Source organism: Poromitra crassiceps (assembly GCF_964638095.1).
Source record: "Poromitra crassiceps genome assembly, chromosome: 17".
NCBI classification, from domain to species: domain Eukaryota; kingdom Metazoa; phylum Chordata; class Actinopteri; order Beryciformes; family Melamphaidae; genus Poromitra; species Poromitra crassiceps.
This window is the reverse complement of record NC_139635.1, coordinates 20,003,623-20,027,622: the sequence shown is the minus strand read 5'-3', so window position 1 is coordinate 20,027,622 and position 24,000 is coordinate 20,003,623. Positions and strand designations below refer to the sequence as shown.

The 24,000-nt window shown below is 40.5% G+C and overlaps 3 protein-coding genes across 3 annotated transcripts in view; 1 reads left to right on the top strand and 2 right to left on the bottom strand.

The window, feature by feature from the left end:
- The window catches only part of LOC310792242 (choline transporter-like protein 5-A), a gene marked incomplete at its 5' end in the record, with an annotated part of 60,094 nt that extends 57,741 nt beyond the window's left edge, over positions 1-2,353 (top strand). Inside the window, one exon of the mRNA XM_083653969.1 lies at positions 1,909-2,353. Coding sequence (XP_083510095.1) covers positions 1,909-2,006 — 98 coding nt within the window. The 3' untranslated portion in view covers positions 2,007-2,353. The remainder of the gene's footprint in view (positions 1-1,908) is intronic.
- Positions 2,354-4,893: 2,540 nt separating this feature from the next.
- Positions 4,894-10,421, bottom strand: LOC310792131 (H-2 class II histocompatibility antigen, E-S beta chain-like). Its single transcript, XM_083653846.1, has 6 exons — positions 10,319-10,421; positions 9,930-10,202; positions 9,087-9,303; positions 8,571-8,638; positions 5,841-5,954; positions 4,894-5,425 (listed from the first exon to the last, which is right to left on the bottom strand). The coding sequence occupies exons 1-6, from the start codon at positions 10,371-10,373 to the stop codon at positions 5,400-5,402; spliced, it is 753 nt and encodes a 250-aa protein (XP_083509972.1). The 5' UTR covers positions 10,374-10,421; the 3' UTR covers positions 4,894-5,399.
- A 6,400-nt stretch (positions 10,422-16,821) lies between these two features.
- On the bottom strand, positions 16,822-20,412 carry LOC310792133 (H-2 class II histocompatibility antigen, A-U alpha chain-like). Its single transcript, XM_083653848.1, has 4 exons — positions 20,297-20,412; positions 19,678-19,923; positions 18,021-18,302; positions 16,822-17,286 (listed from the first exon to the last, which is right to left on the bottom strand). The coding sequence occupies exons 1-4, from the start codon at positions 20,364-20,366 to the stop codon at positions 17,165-17,167; spliced, it is 720 nt and encodes a 239-aa protein (XP_083509974.1). The 5' UTR covers positions 20,367-20,412; the 3' UTR covers positions 16,822-17,164.
- Positions 20,413-24,000: the final 3,588 nt, after the last annotated feature.

The window sequence follows — 24,000 nt, the reverse complement described above, 5'->3', positions numbered from 1 at the left end:
AATCTACAGTTGTTCATATCAAGGTTAAATCTTTGTCTCAGAAACTCATGGATAAATATCATTGATTAGCTACTTTAAAGTGAGTGTCTTTAGCTTTGGGTGGGATGGGGAGAGTGAGGTATCTAGTTCGAATTCTAATTCTTATCTCTTCAGGATAATCTTTTAACAGATTTTTCCTTTTTATTGGTAAAGGAAAGCTTACAGAAGTAAGAGTACTTCTTAGAAATTTGTTTGTGCATTTTTTCTCCTTAAATTTGATACCGTCAATACACAGTGAAGGTAGCTGTGGAACCAAAACATTATACAGCAACATCCCTTTAACCGTATTCACCATTGCTTGTGGAATTGCCTTAATAACCACCGAGTATTGTCTTTTTGTGCAATTCACATTGTATTTATCAATAAACGTATTATACTCGAGAAGATTACCATTTGAATCCATTAAATGCAAAATCGACCAAATACCTTTCTCCACCCAGTCACAGTAACACAAAGATTTTCTTTTAAATAAAATATGCCACATTTGAGTTTGTTTGTGCTCAAACCTGTCAAAATGCCTGGCGATCTAAATACATATTTGAGCAGCAGCATCGCCTCTCGCCAAGCTCTCCAGAGACGTGCGCACCGTCGGAGGCTCCGGAGAGCTCTGTTGCTGTTATATTGTAATGTATGTTGTTGTTTCTAATAAACTGATGTGATGATACTTACATGCAGTCTCATTCTTAACAGTATAATAACGTGCATATTTCTGTCAGTGTTTTTATCATAGTTATTGACGTGTTCATGGCGTCATGGAGGTGGGCGTGGATTATACACGCAGCTCAGTCAGAGCGACGTAACTTCCGCTGCGCAAAGGATTGTGGGGCAGATTGGCTGGCGCAGCATGCATCGATCCATACTGCGAAATACGAGCTGATGTAGTACAACATCCTGGTACTCTTGGCATACTGCATCTGACATACTATGTATTGGGACATACTAATTCTTTTTTTTTGCCTACTAAATAGCATGAAAGTATGGGTATTGGAACGCAGACCTGGTGAGACATCAAGGTGGTTCACATCACTTTCAGCTGCGCAGCTGTTCAGAAGAGCGCTGCCTCGTCACTCCTTCATTCAAAACAGGCCTTGCTCTGTGGGATGCAGTGATTGCATGTTTGGTGTGAAAGCCTGTAGATAAGATAACAAAATGACATGAGGTCAAACTGCAGGCTGGACTAGGGATGGGCATTTCAAGCAAAAATACTGTTCAATGTCCACTGGGAACTATTTGACTAATAATCAAAGATCTGATGCTCATTTATCAGTTAGTTCTTCATGGCTTCCTAACTGGCATGAACACCAGAGAAGGGACATTAGGGCAAAGACCACAGAAGTCCATCATGCTTAGCTACGTCCACTGTACATGCCCATTGACCTTTTTCACAGCAGCTATTTTGTGTCTAAAAGGCAGGAAGTAACATGGGTGTAAGCCAAACATTAAGGAGGGTTTCCAACTTCCAATCCATTTAGGTGTTGAAGTGCCGGATCCATTTAGGTGTTCAAGTGCCGGATCCATTTAGGTGTTGAAGTGCCGGGGTTAATGTTTTGGTTGCACCTGTGTTACTTCCTGCCTTTGAGACACAATGGCTGCTGTAAAAAAGGTAAATTCACTTAACAGTGCTCCTAACTCACTTTTCTTTTTCTCTCCTTACATCCAACAATGTTCCGCTTTATCTCCCAATCTACCTCCTATCTCCTCCATCTTTGTTTTGATGTCACCTTTCTCCTCACACTCTATCACTCCTTCCTTCACTTCCTTCACCTACTTCTCCTCCTCTGCTCCATCCATTCTCTCTCTCCTCTTTGATCCATAAATCCATCCCTCATTCCTCCATACCGTCCTTTTGGAAAACCTTCTCCCTCCCAGGTGAAGACTTGGAGAGGAACGACGGTAGTTCAGAGAGACCTTTCCTCATGTCCCCAGAGCTGCACAGAATTCTGGGGAAATCCAGCCAGTCAAGGTGATGTCAACCAACCACCAGCATGCTGCTGACTGTTTGAATCCTGTAACATCATCACCATCCACTCCTGTCCTTTCCTTATGTGTTAAGGGCTTTAAGCTGAACAAGGCTAAGATGACAACAACAAGACAATCAAGTTTCTTTGACAATAACGAACATCTGTGGGACTATAATCGCTGGGAGTCGGGACCATTTAGTTTTCGGGTGGTTGATTGATTAAAATACGTGACCCAAACCAGCGTGAAGTAGGTGTTCAAAAAGTCTACAATCAAAAGGAAATCATGCAATCCTTCATGTGGTCAACATGAAAACCAACAATTTTCCAGACATGTTGGCTAACGCTAACCATGCTTCTTTGCATCCAACAAAGCATTAACCACTGCACTGATACGCATCAGATAGCTACTGTAACGTTAACGTTGGATGGATCTTGCCCGAATTTCCGACTGGGAACTCCCAACTGGAACGACCGTTCTGTTGCACTTGTCCCTGTTGGAAGTTGTTTTCTCAGAGTTCCGAGTACAGTGGAATGCAGCAGTGATTCCAGACGTTTCGGACGCCCTGTACAGTGCTGGTCTCATCTCAGCCCTTTGAGTCGTTTACTTCCACAAATCTCGACTCAACCATGGAATGGTTGGTTGAGCCCGCTACTAATCAACAGCTCTCATTGGCTGACACACATGATGATGCTGCCTCAGGAAACCAATAGAAAGAGGACCTGACAACAGTGCCATCAGAAACTGAGCCAACAGCAGAATCAGAATCAGGATACTTTTCATAACTTTGCTAATAGCCAATCATAAAGGAAGAATAACCGAAAACGCACATCAAAATGTAGTGATTTCTGCAAAACCTTGACCGCACCTCGGAATTCTGAACATTGACTTTTTATTCAATTGGACTCTTCACTGGGTGCACTAAGACAAGACTTCCTTATATCCACTTAAACCTTTACTTCTCCACTCCATCACTGCTTTTCTACTAAGCATTTTACTAATAGAATCTGATTCCTCCCTGTTTACACAGCTGTGAGAAGATAACTTCTGTGCCATATAGAGGTCAAAATCAGATTCTGTGTTCTCATGGAAACATCAGCATTAGGGTTATCTACTGTAGTATGCTTTCAAATGTTGCCTGTACGTTTTATACCAGGCTTTTTCTATCACAATGCTGTGTAGGCCATCCAAGGACTTAGATCAGTCTCTTATGGACATTGAGACAAACTGTGAGGGGAGAGGAAGCTATCTTGTATGAAGATTCAGTCTATATGGTTAATCAACCTCCTTTGAGCTTCTGAATATACTGTAATGTCCACAAACAAAAATCAAATGTGCAAATTTGTTTTATATCTGAATTTCTTCATTCAAGGTTGTGCTGATGGTTACTTTATCACTATGTAGATTGGGATTTAGGCTGGTGACTCGACCACATTTACATGTACATCAAAAATGTAATTATTTTTTTCACGGTTTTTTTTCTCCAGCCAGCAGGTCACCAACTCACAAAAAAGGAGAGGAAATCAAATCCTTTTCAAACAAACCCCAAAATTGAGAGACAGGAACTGATGATGTTTGTATTGAGCAGCAGAATTATTTCAGTTAAATGAAATAAGGAGCTGTGATTGACATGCTGTTTTACTGGCAAGTGTTGATTTGATGTTAAATCTGAGTACACATGGTTTTACAGATAAGCTTGGTGCACACTGTCAAGGTCCCACCCATAACATCAATGCATTCATGGTGCTGCTAGAAGCTTTGGAGAACTATTTAGACTGATGTTGTAGAGAAGGAGGAATAGTGATAAGGGCTCTGAACATGACTGTATAATAATAAGTACAGTCAAACATTAGAAGCATAACATTCTTGCTCATTTTGCTCTAAAATATGGTTGGATTTCAAGGGGATACACCACTCAGCAGTTTCAGACGGTATCTGTGTTATTCTATTGGTCTAAGATTCCAGTCAATGTAAATTATATGGACAGTAATGTTGTCGCAAAGTTGGAAAGCAAGATTTGAACCTCTGATGTCATCAAAATCCTGTGCAATCAGGATCAATTAAGCAATTCGTTTACAGATTAACCAATCATAGGTCAGTGTCCTGAGGACTTGCCACCGTTACATTACATAATGTAAAAACAAAAAAAATCTAGCTGTCTCCGCATGTTACGTGTTGGATTTACACAGAAACAACCGTATGTGACCTAGACATTATTTTACCCTCACAGGCAGACACTGAAACACCATTAAACTTCAGACACATTGGGTTAAAAATGTATTTTCCTGCATTAAGGTTTTGAGTCTTAAATAAGACACACACAGATGGAGGAAAATGCTATGTTTTTATAATCCCCGGTACTGTTAGTGTTATGTTATTTATTGCTGGAATACTTATTGTGTTTGTAATGTGAGATTTTTTTAAACTTTGTAACATTTACTCAAATGGAATGCAATGTAATAATAATAATAAAAATGACAGTGAAAATGTAGTTGTGTTCAGAATTAAATTTGTAATTAAGGGCCTTAAAGTTGATAATGATATAAAAAAAAGTTGCAATGCTGAAATTATGTTGTTTTGATGTCGAAAAACTCGAAATTATTTCAATTGAACTTATAGAAATGTAGAAAGTATTTTTGTTTATAGCTTACTGTAATTTCATGCCACATATTTTTTTTAAGCTTTTGCACTTAAAACTTAAAACTTAGACTATTACTTAAAATAAATCAATGATGGGCTGTAAATATGGACTTCATAATCAATCACACAGATAATAAATATACAATAAACATGTAGCGATGACATGCCAGACTTTTCCCATGGATCATTAATATGATGCCGACATCTTTCTGAAAACACAAACAAACATGGAGACACTCAGCTAAGTGTTTTTCAAAGCTTTATTGTAGGAAAAGACATCTCACTCCAGTAGAAATATAAGAATCTAACACTCAGAAAACAAAGGCTCTTAAGATATTGAAGCAGCTGATTGTGGGATTTCGTGCCTACGACCGAATCACAGCTGTGCTCAACAGCACTCACTCTCTATGTATGTACTACGTCACACTACATACACACTATACATCATGTAACAGTACATATGTGTAGTACATCATGTATATCACTGAACATAATAGTATGTAATGTACGTTACATCATGTATAACAAGCTATGCACATAATGTACTGGACATCATAGTACATCATATATTGTAAATCACAGTAAATATAGCCTATGTGCTGTGTATCATGTAGCCTACAGTATGTCGCAGCATATCAAATAGGCTTGAAGCAGAAAGAGCAGCCCCTCCTCTCCAGCAGGGGGCAGCACTGAATACACAAGAAAGCAGGTTGAATTCCCAGCTGACTTTTCCTTCCAGGAGACGACAGAGGATTCCTATCTCAGTTAGTGGGAACCAGAATCCGCCCTGATTCAACACAAGAGAAGAAGAGACTGCTGTTATTGAGTCATAAACACAAGAGAAGAAGGTGTTGCTGTTATTTAGTCATTATTATATTATTGTTCTGTAAAGGCAGACAACTGGTCTGAACTTAAAACCCCTGGACCGTTGAACTATCTTTTTGCCCTTATTAAACTTTAATAAAAATAATAGATTAACAAATTATACTTCTGTCTGTCTGACTGTCAGTCTGAGTTTATGACTGTGCACAGTTGGTTGACTACTGTTGACAAAATAATAATAATTGTTATTATTATTTACAAGTTGCTTTGGAAAAAAACATCTGTCGAATGACATAATGTAATGTTACATAACATTGGATTAGAATTAGATGACATTACTAATGTGATGTAATGTAATGAACTGGTTATAGTGGACTGACCATGGGCCTTCCACCTGTAGTAGATGAATCCAGCCAGAGGTAAGATCAGACCCAGAACCAGTCCTGAGGCTCCGATGGCCATCTTGTTTCTCTCAGACTCAGGCATCGACGGATCTGTTGAGAGAGAGAGACAGGTCAACAGACAGACAGACAGACACATACGGATCTGTTGAGAGAGAGACAGGTCAACAGACAGACAGACACATATGGATCTGTTGAGCGAGAGACAGGTCAACAGACAGACAGACACATATGGATCTGTTGAGAGAGAGACAGGTCAACAGACAGACAGACACATACAGATCTGTTGAGAGAGAGACAGGTCAACAGACAGACAGACACATATGGATCTGTTGAGAGAGAGACAGGTCAACAGACAGACAGACACATACAGATCTGTTGAGAGAGAGACAGGTCAACAGACAGACAGACACATACAGATCTGTTGAGAGAGAGAGACAGGTCAACAGACAGACAGACACAAACGGATCTGTTGAGAGAGAGACAGGTCAACAGACAGACAGACACATATGGATCTGTTGAGAGAGAGACAGGTCAACAGACAGACAGACACATACAGATCTGTTGAGAGAGAGACAGGTCAACAGACAGACAGACTTCATTGTCCCCAATGGGAAATTTGTCTTACAGCAAGTCAATTACATAAAACCAAGTATATACGTATAAGTCATAGGCTATACAAGATAGAGATCACTGTAAGGAAACACTATTGTTGGAAAGAGGGGAGAGTTTGACTATATTATTATATCTTATTATTTAATGTTATTATTGCACTCAGGATAGAGGAGTTTTAAAGGAGGGGTATCTTTTGCTTTTTCAGCAATTTTATATAATTAGCTGTTGTCTAATAGGCTACTAACCTCTGTTGTGTTTTTCCAGTAGAATTGTTTAGTTTAGCATTAGCCAAGGCCTTTAGCTTTAGCTATTCAATTACCAGGGTTTGTCCCGGTCTGAACGGTCAAATTGGTTAACATGGGTGACCTAAAAGAAACTGGCTGCATTTTATGACCATTCTGCAAATATTCCACATCCAGTGTTTTCCTGCTGTAAGGGAGCGATTTCCTTAAGAAATGCAATCTTTGTTGGCCTTTCTTATATGCAGGCTTGGGGAGTAACGGATTGTGTGTAACGGGATTACGTAATCAGATTACCAAAAAGGTAACTGTACAGTACAATCCTGTACAGAACTAAAAAAAAAGATGTAATCAAGACTACGGTTACATTTAGTAAAAATGTGGATTACTAGCAGGATTACAATTTTGATAGAGCAGAGCAGTCAGTGAGGACAGGGCCTTAAAGTGTCAATCATAATGAAGCAATTCATGGTAATCACATGGCAACATGTCCAGTCAACACGAGGCTCCTGCAGGTGGCGCTAGAGAGAGACGAGAAAGAGGATGTGCAGTGAATGAATGAAAGGTAGGCCTAATATGTTGCCTAATGTTTCTCTGACATCATTACAGCATTATAGTTACTGTATGTTTGGGCTGTTTTTTTTTAAATGGAAAGGTAGGTTAGGCCTAATGTTTTACAGATGAACTTAAACTTAATCCTTCACAGTATTGGATGGCTTGCATCTTGTCTAAAAACGTGTTCATTATCCTAGCGTAATCGACCAGGTTTATATTTATAATTCATAATTATAATTGATAATAATTTATAGTTAAAAATAACTTCATAATTATCATATTTTCAAGATAAAGTCAGTCAGTGTTGTATCAGGGCTTGGAGAAAAAACACAATTGGCTGAGTGGCTCTTAAAAAATACCAGTGCACCCAAAAAATAAAGGCTTCAAAACCAGATCATATCAGTGCACTGAGCTGCTTGTGTGTGTGTGTGTGTGTGTGTGTGTGTGTGTGTGTGTGTGTGTGTGTGTGTGTGTGTGTGTGTGTGTGTGTGTGTGTGTGTGTGTGTGTGTGTGTGTGTGTGTGTGTGTGTGTGTGTGTGTGCGTGCGTGCGTGCTTGCACAAGTATAATAAGGTAAAGTCTTGCTGGTGCCTTCAGGCTGGCAGCATGTGTGTGTTGTTGAATCCACCGAAGCTTTTCACATGACGTCATCAGTGAGGAGAAACTGAACTGAAAACACTGAGCTTCTGATTTCTGACTCACTACAGTACTGTCGGACAGACAGACAGACAGGTAGTCAGACAGACAGACAGACAGACAGACAGACAGACATACAGGTAGTCAGACAGACAGGTAGTCAGACAGACAGACAGACAGACAGACAGACAGGTAGTCAGACAGACAGACAGACAGACAGACAGGTAGTCAGACAGACAGACAGGTAGTCAGACAGACAGACAGACAGACAGGTAGTCAGACAGACAGACAGACAGACAGACAGACAGGTAGTCAGACAGACAGACAGACAGACAGACAGACAGACAGACAGACAGACAGACAGACAGACAGACAGACAGACATACAGGTAGTCAGACAGACAGACAGACAGACAGACAGACAGACAGACAGACAGACAGGTAGTCAGACAGACAGGTAGTCAGACAGGTAGTCAGACAGACAGACAGACAGACAGACAGGTAGTCAGACAGACAGACAGACAGACAGACAGACAGACAGACAGACAGGTAGTCAGACAGACAGGTAGTCAGACAGACAGGTAGACAGACAGACAGACAGACAGGTAGTCAGACAGACAGGTAGTCAGACAGACAGTCAGACAGACAGACAGCCAGTATAGTTACCCCAGTCGTAGACCGCAGGCTCGGGCAGGCTGGCATGCTCCACCATGCAGGAGATCTTCTCTCCAGACCTGTTCAACACACACACAAACACACACACACACACACATGAAATGAGCTGAGATTATGTATTTATGTATTTTGTATTATGGTCCCTATTTAGTCAAATAGACAATAAAACAAATGATGTTTTGTGGCGTGATTGACAGGTCACCTGTCCACTGATCATGCTGGTCCAGGTGTATCTGGACTCACCTGGGTGTGTACTCCAGTTGTATCTGGACTCACCTGGGTGTGTACTCCAGGTGGATCTGGACTCACCTGGGGGTGTACTCCAGGTGGATCTGGACTCACCTGGGGGTGTACTCCAGGTGTATCTGGACTCACCTGGGGGTGTACTCCAGGTGGATCTGGATTCACCTGGGGGTGTACTCCAGGTGGATCTGGACTCACCTGGGGGTGTACTCCAGGTGGATCTGGATTCACCTGGGGGTGTACTCCAGGTGGATCTGGACTTACCTGGGGGTGTACTCCAGGTGGGAGTCGATCTGGTAGTACCAGTCCCCGTCATCCATCTCATCAGTGGAAGAGACATCAGAGGTGATGGGCTCATCGTTTCTCAGCCAGGTCACATCAATTCGTTTTGGGTAGAAGTTGTAGGCGCTGCACACCAGCATGTCAGTGTGTTTCCCACCACCAGAGGGCGTCACTGAGGTCAGCCTGACAGAGGGTGTAGCTGTAGGACAGAATGTTATTATTATTGCTAGTAGACCTGTGGGAGTACGACCCCCCCCCCCCCCGTTCTATCTTTCCTAATTCTAAATATAGCTATAGCATGGAGGAAAGAATGGCTGATGAAATCCCTTGGTTCGTCTGCCTAAACCAGAAGAGGGTGTGACTTTTGCTCTGTAGTATTACTAGTTGCAGTATCAGTATTTTGCCAACAGATGGTGTCACTGAGCTCAGTCCGCTTCAGAGTTTATTATAGGCAACAAGCATTTAGACTAATCAGAAACATAAAATTATGAATGTATTAATTAAATATAATTATGAATGATATTTCATAATAAATGTCATTATCCTTTTCCATAAATACTGAGACACAATGATCTGCTGAAAAATAGACATTGACAGCAGACTCACATAGAAGTAGTTAATTTAGAGACTGTATGAAAATGAACTTGAACTCAATTTAAACAGTTAGAACCCCTATAAAATCTGATAATCTATTTCCAACTGCATTCATTTTATGGTGAAATTAAATTCAAAGATACGAGCTCTGTAGTAATGATTTTAATCAGTGATGTGTTTCTTATTATTGAGGTTTATTTCATGATGCTGGATTAGAGAACAGCAGCTCACCTGTCTTAGGCAGCACCCTGCTGTACCAGAGGTCAATGTTGGTTTTGCAGAGTCTCTCCTTCTCATTCATCCTGATCGCCAGCTCTCCAGGAATGTTGTTAAATCGCTCTGCGTTCTTCACACCAAGCTCAGTGTATCCAACATATTTCCCCACACTGCTGCTGAACCTGATGTACTCCATCTTGTTGTAATTGTAAGATAGTATGTACTCTATGTCCTTCAGCTCAGTGGAGTTGAACACACAACGGTCCACCTGATATTCCTTAAATCCATCTGGAGATCAAAGACAAAATCATTATGTTAAGTTTCACAGATATAACTATAATATAATTTCTAGAGTGTTACTATTGATCAGTTCCAGGTATTGATTGATGTATTATTGATCCTACCTGCTCCATACAGACTGATGAAGAAGAGGGAGACGGTCAGAACAGATGAAGCCATGTTCCTCTGCTGAGTTCACTAACTGACAGAATCAAACTGAGTCCTGCTATAAAAACCAATGTAGGAGCCACACACTGGTCACATGACAAGCATCACCTGTTGCCAGGCAGACAGTCCAGCCTAAAGGCTGCTGGTGGCAGAGCCAGAGAGCATCATGGGAGAACTACTTTGTGGCGCACCCCCCTGGGCCCTGTATTCACCTTATGTTCAGACCTTACAGTGGGCCAAATTCTTCCGGGTCCTGTTAACACTTCCAGCGGTCACGGCGCAAAATAAGAGAGTTGTTTTTGGAGCGGACAGTGAAGGGGGTAAAATAAAGAACGTAGCCTACTACTTTGAGCCGGTACACAGCAAGCAAGCGAGTATCCACTGTTAGCCAGGTCAGATAACGTTATCGTCGACAATGACGAGCACTTTCTTGTAAAACTTACCTGGACTCCAACAAAGAAAGCTTCAGATGCTTTTCTCTCCTCCGAGCGCAGCGTGAGCCACTTACGTCTATAAGACCCACAGACGTTAACGTAATTCCCTGGAATGCGAGACTTAACGAGCCAGTTACATGGCGTTGCATTCTTAGACATTGCGGTTTGCTTTTATTTGGTATGTTACATACAATTGGCTAAATTATTAGTTAATTCAGAGTTAGATGATATTGGAGCAGCCAGCCATTTTATTTTATTTTATTTTTAGCCGGAAGTTTTGACACGGCCACACAACCGGGTCAAATGGGCATGGCTACATAAGGTGTATAGCATCCCCAAACCACACCCTCCTCCACGGTATAGCTTACGAACCCAGGGATTTCATCCATCATTCATTTTTCTATCTACATTTTGGAAAATGCTTGGCCAAACTAAACAATTCATCTATATTTAGAATCAGGAGAAACCTGAGACCATATAACATTTCACTCAGACCAAAACTAACGTTTGATTTTTTTAGTTTTGGTCCGAGTTATATGTTAGGCTTCTCTCTTCTTTCTTCTTCTTCTCTCTCTCTCTCTCTCTTTCTCTCTCTATATATATATATATATATATATGATATAGATGATATAGGCTAATTGTTTGGTTTTTAAAGCTGTTTCTATAAGCGTGTGTGTGTGTGTGTGTGTGTGTGTGTGTGTGTGTGTGTGTGTGTGTGTGTGTGTGTGTGTGTGTGTGTGTGTGTGTATATATATATATATATATATATATATATTATATTTACTTTGTTGACTATGATATTATGTATTTTTCTGCAACCTGTAAACCGGGAAAAAATTTGAGATTTCCTAATTGGTCATGTGTGACCAATTAGGTCCTGTTACTACTTAGGCTCACCTGGGCCCTCATGGTTGTATGAGCAAACCTGATGAAGCTGCTACAGCGAAACGCGTCATTTGCTGAATAAATCACAGTAAATCCTGACTTCAGTGTGCGGTGGTACCTTCTTTTGTTATATATATATATATATATATATATATATATATACCGTATATATATACACCCACACACATACATATACTTTTTATCTAATTAATTTTCCTTTATCCAGATGATTTAAAAAAAGTATTTATTCATAATAAATGCAGTGATTGACTATTCATTTGAGTCATAGTCCAGTTCCTTGTGTAATTTCGTTCAAATTTTCGGGGGATTAGGAAAACTATACATTTTTGGAAACTTCAGAAAATAACAAATCAGAAAATCCATGATTCCATTTGCACAGAAGCCAATATGGCGTCCATCCTCCATTTTGAAAAATGGCGACCTTTGAATACTCGTTTTTCAATATCTCGACTTGTAGATTACATAGGATCATGATTCCAGTGGCTAAATCTACATTTTTAGGGTCAGGAAAACCAATGGTACTAATTATAAATCAGTACAAATGATCAATGGCACAGATTTGGGTCATCATCCTTGATTTCAGGAAAAAATAAACATTTTCATATTTGATTTTCCGCTATTTTGACTTCTATATGACATAGGATCATGATTCCAGAGGCTAAATCTACATTTTTAGGGTCAGGCAATCCAATGGTGCTAATTAGAAATCAGGGTGCTTATTAGAAATCAGTACAACTGATCAATACCACAGATTTAGGTCACTTTTTAATATGAAAAACTGAGACAGAGACACAGATGATTCCTCTCATTGACAAAAGATTGGGTCATTTATTTGAAAGCTGTAGACCAGTGTACACATCTCCATATATTTGAAAGTATAAGATATATTCCATTCTATTGAAGAACATCCAAATTGGTAGCTACAAATACAACATTAAACTGAATCTGAATCTGAATATTCAAACTACCAAGTAAAACTGGTTATCATTGCTGTCGATGGAAACCTTAAAACATTTATTTTTCAGAAAATGGAACAAAAAAAATTATCTGGTCAAATGGATCCAATTACCGGTATGTAATTATTTAGTCATAAGCTCTTGTTAATACTTTGTGGGTTCACTATTTATAAAACCCACAGAAAAGACCTTACCACTTTCACTGATTTGACTCCAGTCTATACATCTCCATCATCCTCACTATCGTCATCGCTGTCACTAGCAAATGTAATATCCTGACAGTCTTCGTCATTCTGGCAGTCAGCACTACACTGACAAAGCTCCGTGCAGGGTAGCTCTACTGATCTGCATGAACACCTATGTGAAGAGCAGTCTGCTTTACAATGACATCTGACCATCTCAATGATTGCCTCTGGTGCTGGGAGGGACTCAGTTGTAACTGGCTTAAGCTGGCCATCCTCATCCTTGTAGTAGCCATTGTTTAGTGGGTCAAGGAACTCCTGCTGAGCAATGTGTGCCTGACTCCACACTCTGGCCTGGATATGGGCTCTTAGGACATGCTGCTTGAGAGCACCAAGTGTGGGTGGAAGTTTGTCCCCTTCTGTCATGTGTTTGCAGAAAAGATGCCATCTCAGCTCAGGGATGTTTTCAATTTTGATCCCCTTCGGTAAGTATACCGTGCATACAAACCTAGCTAATGTAGAGAGCAGATCCTCTGTCACTTCACTGGTTTGAGAAAGCATCTTCAGAGCATCGAGGACATCATCACCAGCTTTGAGGTAGCTGTTCCACCAGGTAGATTTGCCTATCCTCAAAAATATTCCAGTGTTGTCTGCTCCTGTAAAGGCATGAAATGCCGGCAAAGCTTTGGCTCGATCTGCACACAGAGCTTTCCATATTGGTGCCACTTCCAAAATCCCAGATGCCATTGAAACACAAGTGTTTTTCAGCAGGATTTCATAGTTTGCAACAACCAGCAGGAGCACATCTGTGTCTGGAGAGAAGAGCATGAGCTGTGTATCAGAGGGGTTGCGACGTGAAGCCAGAACTGCATGATGGATCAACAAAGTGTCTGCTTCTTCATGGTTATTGCTTTCAAAGTGCAATTGACTGTTACTCTTTGTGTGTCCTGCAGCAGAAGCAATGACAAGCGTGGGGGAGTCTTTGCTGTACTCAATGGTCTTTGATGCCAGATACTCTGTCAGATCAGCCTTTGTTTGTTCATGAGAAAGTAATCGACTCATTGGAATGTTCTTGATGTTTGTGCCATCTCTGATTTGGTATTGGATTGGATCCTTTCCTTGTCTTCTCTTCTCCCTTGTGACGTGCTTCAAAGAATCTGCCTTGTAGGTATCAAATACCAGAATCACCTCATCATAATTTCTGGGTAAAGACATCAGTCTGCCGTAGAACCATTCACTTAGGTGTCTTACTGTCACTACTGTTGCTGGTTTCTTTGTCAACTTCTGGACAAGAACCATGCCATCCACTAGTGCAATTTTGCATCTAGGATTATCATCTTGATTGGAGCCCAGAGTTTCGGAGTCAGTTGGAGCTTCAGCTGTAGCTTGTGATTCATCCTGATCTGCTGTTTCTTTTTTTGACAGCTTTTCTAGAAGGTGGATCAACTTTGCCTTGTCAATGCATGGCAGTATATAGTGGATGGCATGGTTCTTGTCCAGAAGTTGACAAAGAAACCAGCAACAGTAGTGACAGTAAGACACCTAAGTGAATGGTTCTACGGCAGACTGATGTCTCTAACCAGAAATTATGATGAGGTGATTCTGGTATTTGATACCTACAAGGCAGATTCTTTGAAGCACGTCACAAGGGAGAAGAGAAGACAAGGAAAGGATCCAATCCAATACCAAATCAGAGATGGCACAAACATCAAGAACATTCCAATGAGTCGATTACTTTCTCATGAACAAACAAAGGCTGATCTGACAGAGTATCTGGCATCAAAGACCATTGAGTACAGCAAAGACTCCCCCACGCTTGCCATTGCTTCTGCTGCAGGACACACAAAGAGTAACAGTCAATTGCACTTTGAAAGCAATAACCATGAAGAAGCAGACACTTTGTTGATCCATCATGCAGTTCTGGCTTCACGTCGCAACCCCTCTGATACACAGCTCATGCTCTTCTCTCCAGACACAGATGTGCTCCTGCTGGTTGTTGCAAACTATGAAATCCTGCTGAAAAACACTTGTGTTTCAATGGCATCTGGGATTTTGGAAGTGGCACCAATATGGAAAGCTCTGTGTGCAGATCGAGCCAAAGCTTTGCCGGCATTTCATGCCTTTACAGGAGCAGACAACACTGGAAGATTTTCGAGGATAGGCAAATCTACCTGGTGGAACAGCTACCTCAAAGCTGGTGATGATGTCCTCGATGCTCTGAAGATGCTTTCTCAAACCAGTGAAGTGACAGAGGATCTGCTCTCTACATTAGCTAGGTTTGTATGCACGGTTTACTTACCGAAGGGGATCAAAATTGAAAACATCCCTGAGCTGAGATGGCATCTTTTCTGCAAACACATGGCAGAAGGGGACAAACTTCCACCCACACTTGGTGCTCTCAAGCAGCATGTCCTAAGAGCCCATATCCAGGCCAGAGTGTGGAGTCAGGCACACATTGCTCAGCAGAAGTTCCTTGACCCACTAAACAATGGCTACTACCAGGATGAGGATGGCCAGCTTAAGCCAGTTACAACTGAGTCCCTCCCAGCACAAGAGGCAATCATTGAGATGGTCAGATGTCATTGTAAAGCAGACTGCTCTTCACATAGGTGTTCATGCAGATGAGTAGAGCTACCCTGCACGGAGCTTTGTCAGTGTAGTGCTGACTGCCAGAATGACGAAGACTGTCAAGATATTACATTTGCTAGTGACAGCGATGACGATAGTGAGGATGATGGAGATGTATAGACTGGAGTCAAATCAGTGAAAGTGGTAAGGTCTGTCTGTGGGTTTTATAAATAGTGAACCCACAAAGTATTAACAAGAGCTTATGACTAAATAATTACATACCGGTAATTGGATCCATTTGACCAGATAATTTTTTTTGTTCCATTTTCTGAAAAATAAATGTTTTAAGGTTTCCATCGACAGCAATGATAACCAGTTTTACTTGGTAGTTAAAGTTAATATTCAGATTCAGATTCAGTTTAATGTTGTATTTGTAGCTACCAATTTGGATGTTCTTCAATAGAATGGAATATATCTTATACTTTCAAATATATGAAGATGTGTACACTGGTCTACAGCTTTCAAATAAATGACCCAATCTTTTGTCAATGAGAGGAATCATCTGTGTCTCTGTCTCAGTTTTTCATATTAAAAAGTGACCTAAATCTGTGGTATTGATCAGTTGTAATGATTTCTAATAAGCACCCTGATTTCTAATTAGCACCATTGGATTGCCTGACCCTAAAAATGTAGATTTAGCCTCTGGAGTCATGATCCTATGTAATAAGTCAAAATAGCGGAAAATCAAATATGAAAATGTTTATTTTTTCCTGAAATCAAGGATGATGACCCAAATCTGTGCCATTGATCATTTGTACTGATTTATAATTAGTACCATTGGTTTTCTTGACCCTAAAAATGTAGATTTAGCCACTGGAATCATGATCCTATGTAATCTACAAGTCGAGATATTGAAAAACGAGTATTCAAAGGTCGCCATTTTTCAAAATGGAGGATGGACGCCATATTGACTTCTGTGCAAATGGAATCATGGATTTTCTGATTTGTTATTTTCTGAAGTTTCCAAAAATGTATAGTTTTCCTAATCCCCCGAAGATTTGAACGAACCTATTTTTTTTGACATAGTGAACTGGACTATCAGCGATATCATATGTGATCGCAAAAATATACTGTGAATGTTACATTGAATATCTATGGAATGCTCTGGAATGATTCACTTAGTTTTTTCCCCTCTGAAAGCTGAGGGCTGCATGTTAGCACTTACCAGGTCTCCGGTGAGATTGCAGCCCTTTCAGAAGCTTTGTAAACCAGCCTTGAACTACACTACTTTATTATTTATTATTTGTTCTCTGTGTGATTTGTATACATTTCTGTGAGATTCAATTTCCGCTTTGTTTTTTCCTTTGTACAGTATGTCATATAACACTTTAGACATTCATGTGACGTTACAGCATAGATATTCTGATAGTCAGGTTTTCTTGATTTATTTTTTTATATCACTTGATTGTGCATTACAGGGTTGAGGTTATAAAAGCATTCATTTTATACAATGAGAGCAGATGGACCAAAAATAGGAACAAATGGCTTTGACACCCAGAGGATTAAACAGATATACAGATTGAAAGTTTAATTTGTGTATTTCTGTGAAAGCTAACATGTGCTTGCTGCCTCCTCCAGGTGAGTCAGTAGCTACAGATCCACACAGCAGATAAAAGCAGTTTAAAACCATAGGACATATAAAGCCGTCTGTAAACCCTTGCAGCTGCTTCAGTCTGCCTCACATCATCAATAACTGATCAGTTGCATTCGTTTCCTTTGATGAGGAAGAAGGTTCCTGTGGCCACGCCCAGCACAGCCACAGTCAGACCCAGTCCACAAAACACCGCAGGTCCGATCCCCGGCTGCTCCTCCTCCACATCTGAGGAGAAACCAAACGTATTAAGCTAACTTTAGTTTTGGTTGTTTGCTAAGTGTAGTTTTGTGGTGTTGGTGATGACATTAGACATAACGGTCTGACATGATAGACAGATAATGCAGTATAAGTCAGTGGTTCTCAACGGTAACGGTAGCCAGCAGTTGTGTTGTGCAGTGAGAAAGTTTACTTACTTCCTGATGCCTTAAAGCCTCCTCCAGTGTATTTAGTCATTTTTAGGATATTTCATGTGTTGATTAGCCACACTGTTCGCCAGTAGGCATAGTCTTTTTATTTTTTATAAATAATCTTCTTTTGTGCTCAAAGTAAAAAAAAAATAAAGAAATTATGTTGCTAAAAACAGGTGATGACATCAGACATAATAATGGTCTGACGTATGACAGATAGACAGATAAAAGATGCTCTAGTGACAGTGACAGAGTTCTATCCCAGCTGCGTGGTACGTTATACAAAGCATGGTTTTATTATTATTACTATTACTATTATTATTATTATTATTATTATTTATTATTATTATTGTTGTTATTGTTATTGTTAGTAGTGGTATTATTAGTATTATTATTATTAATATTACTATTATTATTACTATTATTATTATTATTATTATTATTATTATTATTATTATTATTATTATTATTATTATTACATTAGCTAACTGTAGTTTTGGTTGAGCTACCTGTAGTTTTGTTGGTGCTAGCTGACAGATAAATGTGCCTTACTCCAGATTCGGGTCCGTGGCTGGCTCAAGGCTTGGTGCACCACAGAACAGCTGTAGGTGTCTCCAAGCTGTGGGATGAAGCTCAGCCTGGAGACCTGGTTGAAGGTGCCGTCTTTGTTGGGGAAGGGGACGTTCAGTCTCATTCCTTCGGTCACGTTCTGGTCATTCCTGGTCCAGTAGACCTTGACGGGAGCGGGGTAGAACCCGGTCACATGGCAGATGAGGTGGTTCTCCACTCCGACCTCCACAACGTCTCTGGGGTAGATGGAGCTGTGAGGAGCATCTGCACAACAACACAATGTACAACACCATGTAAACAACAACAACATAATGTACAACACCATGTAAACAACAACAACACAATGTACAACACCATGTAAACAACAACAACATAATGTACAACACCATGTAAACAACAACACAATGTACAACACCATGTAAACAACAACACAATGTACAAACACCATTTAAACAACAAAAACACAATGTACAACACCATGTAAACAACAACACAATGTACAACACCATGTAAACAACAACAACATAATGTACAACACCATGTAAACAACAACATAATGTACAACACCATGTAAACAACAACACAATGTACAACACCATGTAAACAACAACATAATGTACAACACCATGTAAACAACAACAACATAATGTACAACACCATGTAAACAACAACATAATGTACAACACCATGTAAACAACAACACAATGTACAACACCATGTAAACAACAACATAATGTACAACACCATGTAAACAACAACAACATAATGTACAACACCATGTAAACAACAACATAATGTACAACACCATGTAAACAACAACAACATAATGTACAACACCATGTAAACAACAACAACATAATGTACAACACCATGTAAACAACAACATAATGTACAACACCATGTAAACAACAACACAATGTACAACACCATGTAAACAACAACATAATGTACAACACCATGTAAACAACAACAACATAATGTACAACACCATGTAAACAACAACACAATGTACAACACCATGTAAACAACAAAAACACAATGTACAACACCATGTAAACAACAACAACATAATGTACAACATCAATACATATACATGCCACTTTACATCAGTAGCATTGAATATATTTTATTTCTCAGTTCTGTCATTTTTAAAAAGGGCCTTTATCTTTCCACTATCTAGCTTTCTCCCAGTAGCCTGTCATTATTTAGAACAATGATGTATAGTTTCTCATCTCTCAATAGTATTAAATGTATTTTCTTATGGTGGAAGCGTGTGTGTGTGTGTGTGTGTGTGTGTGTGTGTGTGTGTGTGTGTGTGTGTGTGTGTGTGTGTGTGTGTGTGTGTGTGTGTGTGTATGTTTGTATGTATGTATGTATGTATGTACAGTATGTGTATATGAGTCGATGTGTTATGACGCCTCCTACTGTTGTTCTCTGGAATGCCCAAGACAAATTTATCCTAAGGGAGACAATAAAGGCTAATCGAATCTAATCTAATCTAATCTAATCTAATCTAATCTAATCTAATCTAATCTAATCTAATCTATATTTATTACAGTAATGTAAAACACTTGCACTCATTCATTATCTGTAGTTTAAATTGATGAACAGTAAATTAAACTTGATCATGTTTCCTTACCGAGCTGCAGAGGAGGGTTCTTGTAGGCATGTTGATTTACTTGCAGGTTTACTCTGCAGTCGGCCAGCCGACCCACAGCGTTTTCATAATATCCTGTGAAGCTCACATGATCTACAAACTTTGGCTGAGCATCAACTGCTTTCTTGTTGATGAAGTCTGCATACCACGCCACTTCACCATCCAGTCCAATCATATCCTCTGCATCAGTGTCTGAACAGCCAGTGATGAAAACATCCTCATGTACAGCTGAGAGGAAACAAGATGAAAAACACACATCAAACTTCTTGACATCCACAATCACAGACTGAATGTATTTATCACATCCTGCTGCCAAATGTTATCCAGTCATGTTTGTAAACAGTTTGTTTATTGTTTTTATATTAAAACAAGACAGTCGTTTAATAACTAATAAGAGTGAAAAGTAGCATAGTGTCCTGGTCTCTCCTCTGAAGTAAAGCAGAAAACTTGAAATATCTCACTGACACTTTAAATCTCTGTGTGGTTCAGACATGTCTGCCTTCAACAGAAAGTCTGTATCTCAACTTAAATGATTTTCAACATGAAATATAGGAGGTGAAAAGTGAGTGAGACTTAATATGAGGGACAGAAGTGTACTTACTCTTACTGCGCGCTGTGACACCAAGTAGACATGAGAGGAAGAGGAGGGTCTGTGAGATCTTCATCTTCATCTTCACAACAGGACGGTGTTGACTTCAGACTGACTGCTGCAAACTGAAGGAAACAGAGGGAACACAATTATCTTACACACAGCTCCACCAATCACATTAAAGCTGTGACTTGCATCATCAGTCTCCAGGTAAACACAGTGGGCAATTGGAGAAGAGTTTACACTCTTTGTTACACAACATAATGACTGACTATTCATGGAGTTATATTAATAATAATAACTTTATTAATACTGTACCTCTTTTCAAAGTTTTTTTCAGAGACCAGGAAATAAAACAGAGATAATAAAAACAGACAGAGACAAAGAGAAATAAAAAGAAGAAACTCTATTAGAAGAAAACTGATCAAAGTCAGTAAAAGTTAAAACAATAAAACAAATTGCCAAGAATCCAACAACCTAATTTCTTTCTCTGTCTCTCCCTGTCTGTCTGTCTGTCTGTCTGTCTGTCTGTCTGTCTGTCTGTCTGTCTGTCTGTCTGTCTGTCTCTCTCTGTCTCACTGTCTGTCTGTCTGTCTGTCTGTCTGTCTGTCTGTCTGTCTGTCTGTCTGTCTGTCTGTCTATGTCTGTCTGTCTGTCTGTCTGTCTGTCTGTCTCTCTCTGTCTGTCTCTCTGTCTGCCTGCCTGTCTGTCTGTCTGTCTGTCTGTCTGTCTGTCTGTCTGTCTGTCTGTCTGTCTGTCTGTCTGTCTGTCTGGCTGTCTGGCTGCCTGTCTGTCAGTCTCACTGTCTGTCTGTCTGTCTGTCTGTCTGTCTGTCTGTCTGTCTGTCTGTCTGTCTGTCTCTCTCTGTCTGTCTGTCTGTCTGTCTGTCTGTCTGTCTGTCTCTCTGTCTGTCTGTCTGTCTGTCTGTCTGTCTGTCTGTCTGTCTGTCTGTCTGTCTGTCTGGTTGTCTGTCTGACTGTGTCTGTCTGTCTGTCTGTCTGTCTGTCTGTCTGCCTCTGTTTGATCTGTCTATCAGTGTATCTCATCGTGATAGACCAGCCTACTCTCAAAGTACAGCCTACATGAACGTTTCTGGTGGTCCGTGATGAGCACTGTACTGTAGGTGACATGATTATAGGTTCCTACGTGTAAAAGTCAATGGGATGATTGATTTTTGTCTGGAGATTTGGGTTAAATGCTTGAAATAAGGTCTGTGGTTAACAGAAATGTGTCAAACATCAAACTTCGTGTTCAGCAAGATCACTAAATGAGGACCACTTTTAAGTGTAAATGCATGTTTTTAACACGATTTTGAGAAAAGGCTTCAAAAGTCATAAAAGTGATGTTAGTTTGTGAAGATCATTTTGCTGAACACAAAGTCCACTGTTTCATAAACTTTTGTTAACTACAGGCCTTATTTAGATGGTCAGTGGTTAGCCCTGCTGCCTCACAGCAAGAAGGTCCCGGGTTCGAACCCGAGTCCATCCCAGGTCCTTTCTCTGTGGAGTTTGCAGGTTCTCCACCTGTTTGTGTGGGTTTCCTCCCACCATCAAAGACATGTATGTTAGGGTTCATACTCCTGTCAGTGTGTGTGAGGCACTGGCAATTCTAACTGGAGTTGCAAGAGACGGCAGTTGAAAATTAGCCATCTGACTAACACTGGCACATTTATAGTCAGGTTCATTAATGTGCATTGTCCCTCAAATAAATAAATACATTTCATACATTTAACCGAAATCACCAGACAAAAATCCCATTGACTTTTACACGTAGGAACCAGGAAGTGCAGGGACTGATGGGTAAGCCTACAAAAATACATAATCCTTCTCTATTACAGCCATGCGTACCAGCCTATACGCCAGCCTCTGATGAAACGTTGCTGCTACAGTACTGTATACTATTGTAGTTATTTGATGTTGAGTTGGTGTGTCTTCTTTAGGCTTCAGTCTCTGGGTCTGTGTGTGTGTGTGTGTGTGTGTGTGTGTGTGTGTGTGTGTGTGTGTGTGTGTGTGTGTGTGTGTGTGTGTGTGTGTGTGTGTGTGTGTGTGTGCGTGCGTGTGTGCGTGCGTGCGTGCGTGTGTGTGTGTGTGTGTGTGTGTGTGTGTCTGTGTGTGTGTGTGTGTGGCCTGACCATGGAGAGGACAAGCCAAGATGGATTAAACGTGGAAGACAAATTTCATGGCAACTCTGAATATGTGTCTGTGACCAATAAAGACGGGGTTTGCCCAGCCTATTGTATTGTTGTATATTGTATTGTATTGTATTTTATTGTATTGTATTATTTTATTGTATTATCTTGTATATTGTATTGTATTGTATTGTATTGTATTGTATTGTATTGTATTGTATAATTTAAGCATATATTTTCATCAAAAGTTAGAGGGATTGAATTTATAGATGCTCTCTCTCTCTCTCTCTCTCTCTCTCTCTCTCTCTCTCTCTCTCTCTCTCTCTCTCTCTCTCTCTGTCTCTCCCCCCCCCTCCCCCTCCCCCTCCCCAGACTCCTGGTCTGTTCAAGTTCAGAGTTCCTCTGTTCTGTGTTTGCCATAAAACCAGTCGAGCCTCATGGTGCCTTCAGGTAACCCAGGACTTACCACATTCACCACACAGAGCGAGGAGCAGCCACCCAAGTCCTGCATATCAGTAAATCATATGAATTATGTGATACATTTAGCAGGGTTAGAGTTTACATGCAGCACCTGAACGCGACAGCATTTCTGGAAAGTCCCGGCTGTTTACTTTCACTTCCATGTCCAGTCAGTCAGCAGCCAATGAGAAGCAGAGCTGGTGGCTGTGTCACCTGTTGCTAGAGGCAACATGTTGCATTCTACAGGAGTGAGGAGCTGAGACAGATGTGGCTCCACAAGAGGCAAAACCAAAATTAAATGGGGTCCATGGCTCTAATGTGGACTCATTTAGGGTCCTTGATTTTGAAAAGGTTGAGAACCAGTGATTTAGATCATATTTGATCTAAACAGACAAAACATGATTAGTGTTTGGTGTCTGTCTGTCTCTCAAGACTGTGGCAGGCATCTTCTCTCTCTCTCTCTCTCTCTCTCTCTCTCTCTCTCTCTCTCTCTCTCTCTCTCTCAATCTGTCTGTCTGTCTGTCTGTCTGTCTGTCTGTCTGTCTGTCTGTCTGTCTGTCTCTCGGTCTGTCTGTCTGTCTGTCTGTCTGTCTGTCTCTCGGTCTGTCTGTCTGTCTGTCTGTCTGTCTGTCTATCTCTATGTCTGTCTGTCTCCTTAACAGGCAGGGCTGAATATGTCACTGCTTCAGAGTCACTGTAGCTCCATAGTCACTTGACACTTGGGTCAGTTTTTATACAAGCTCTGGTTTTCTTCTTGGTTTTCAGTGCAGTTAGAGTCAACAGAGGATGGGCTGTAGTGTATCATTACTTGCTGACACAGGCACTAATGGCTGTGTACCTTAAGGCTGGCTCACACTACAGGATTTTCGGGCCGATTTATGCCCGATTCACCCTCCCGAGAATCGGAGGAGAAATCTGGCCTGGCAGCTTGCCAAGCTTGGTCGGGCCCGACGTTCGGCACCGATTATCTTGTAGTGTGAGCTGTTTGCAGATCCAATCTTAAGCCTCCCGATCTGCTCAAAGCCTCATCGGGGCCGTCCCGATCATATCAAACATGTTTGATATTTAGGACTGAAAATCTGCGCGAATACATCATTCTGCTGCTGCGCGAGACTCCCGTCGTTAATTG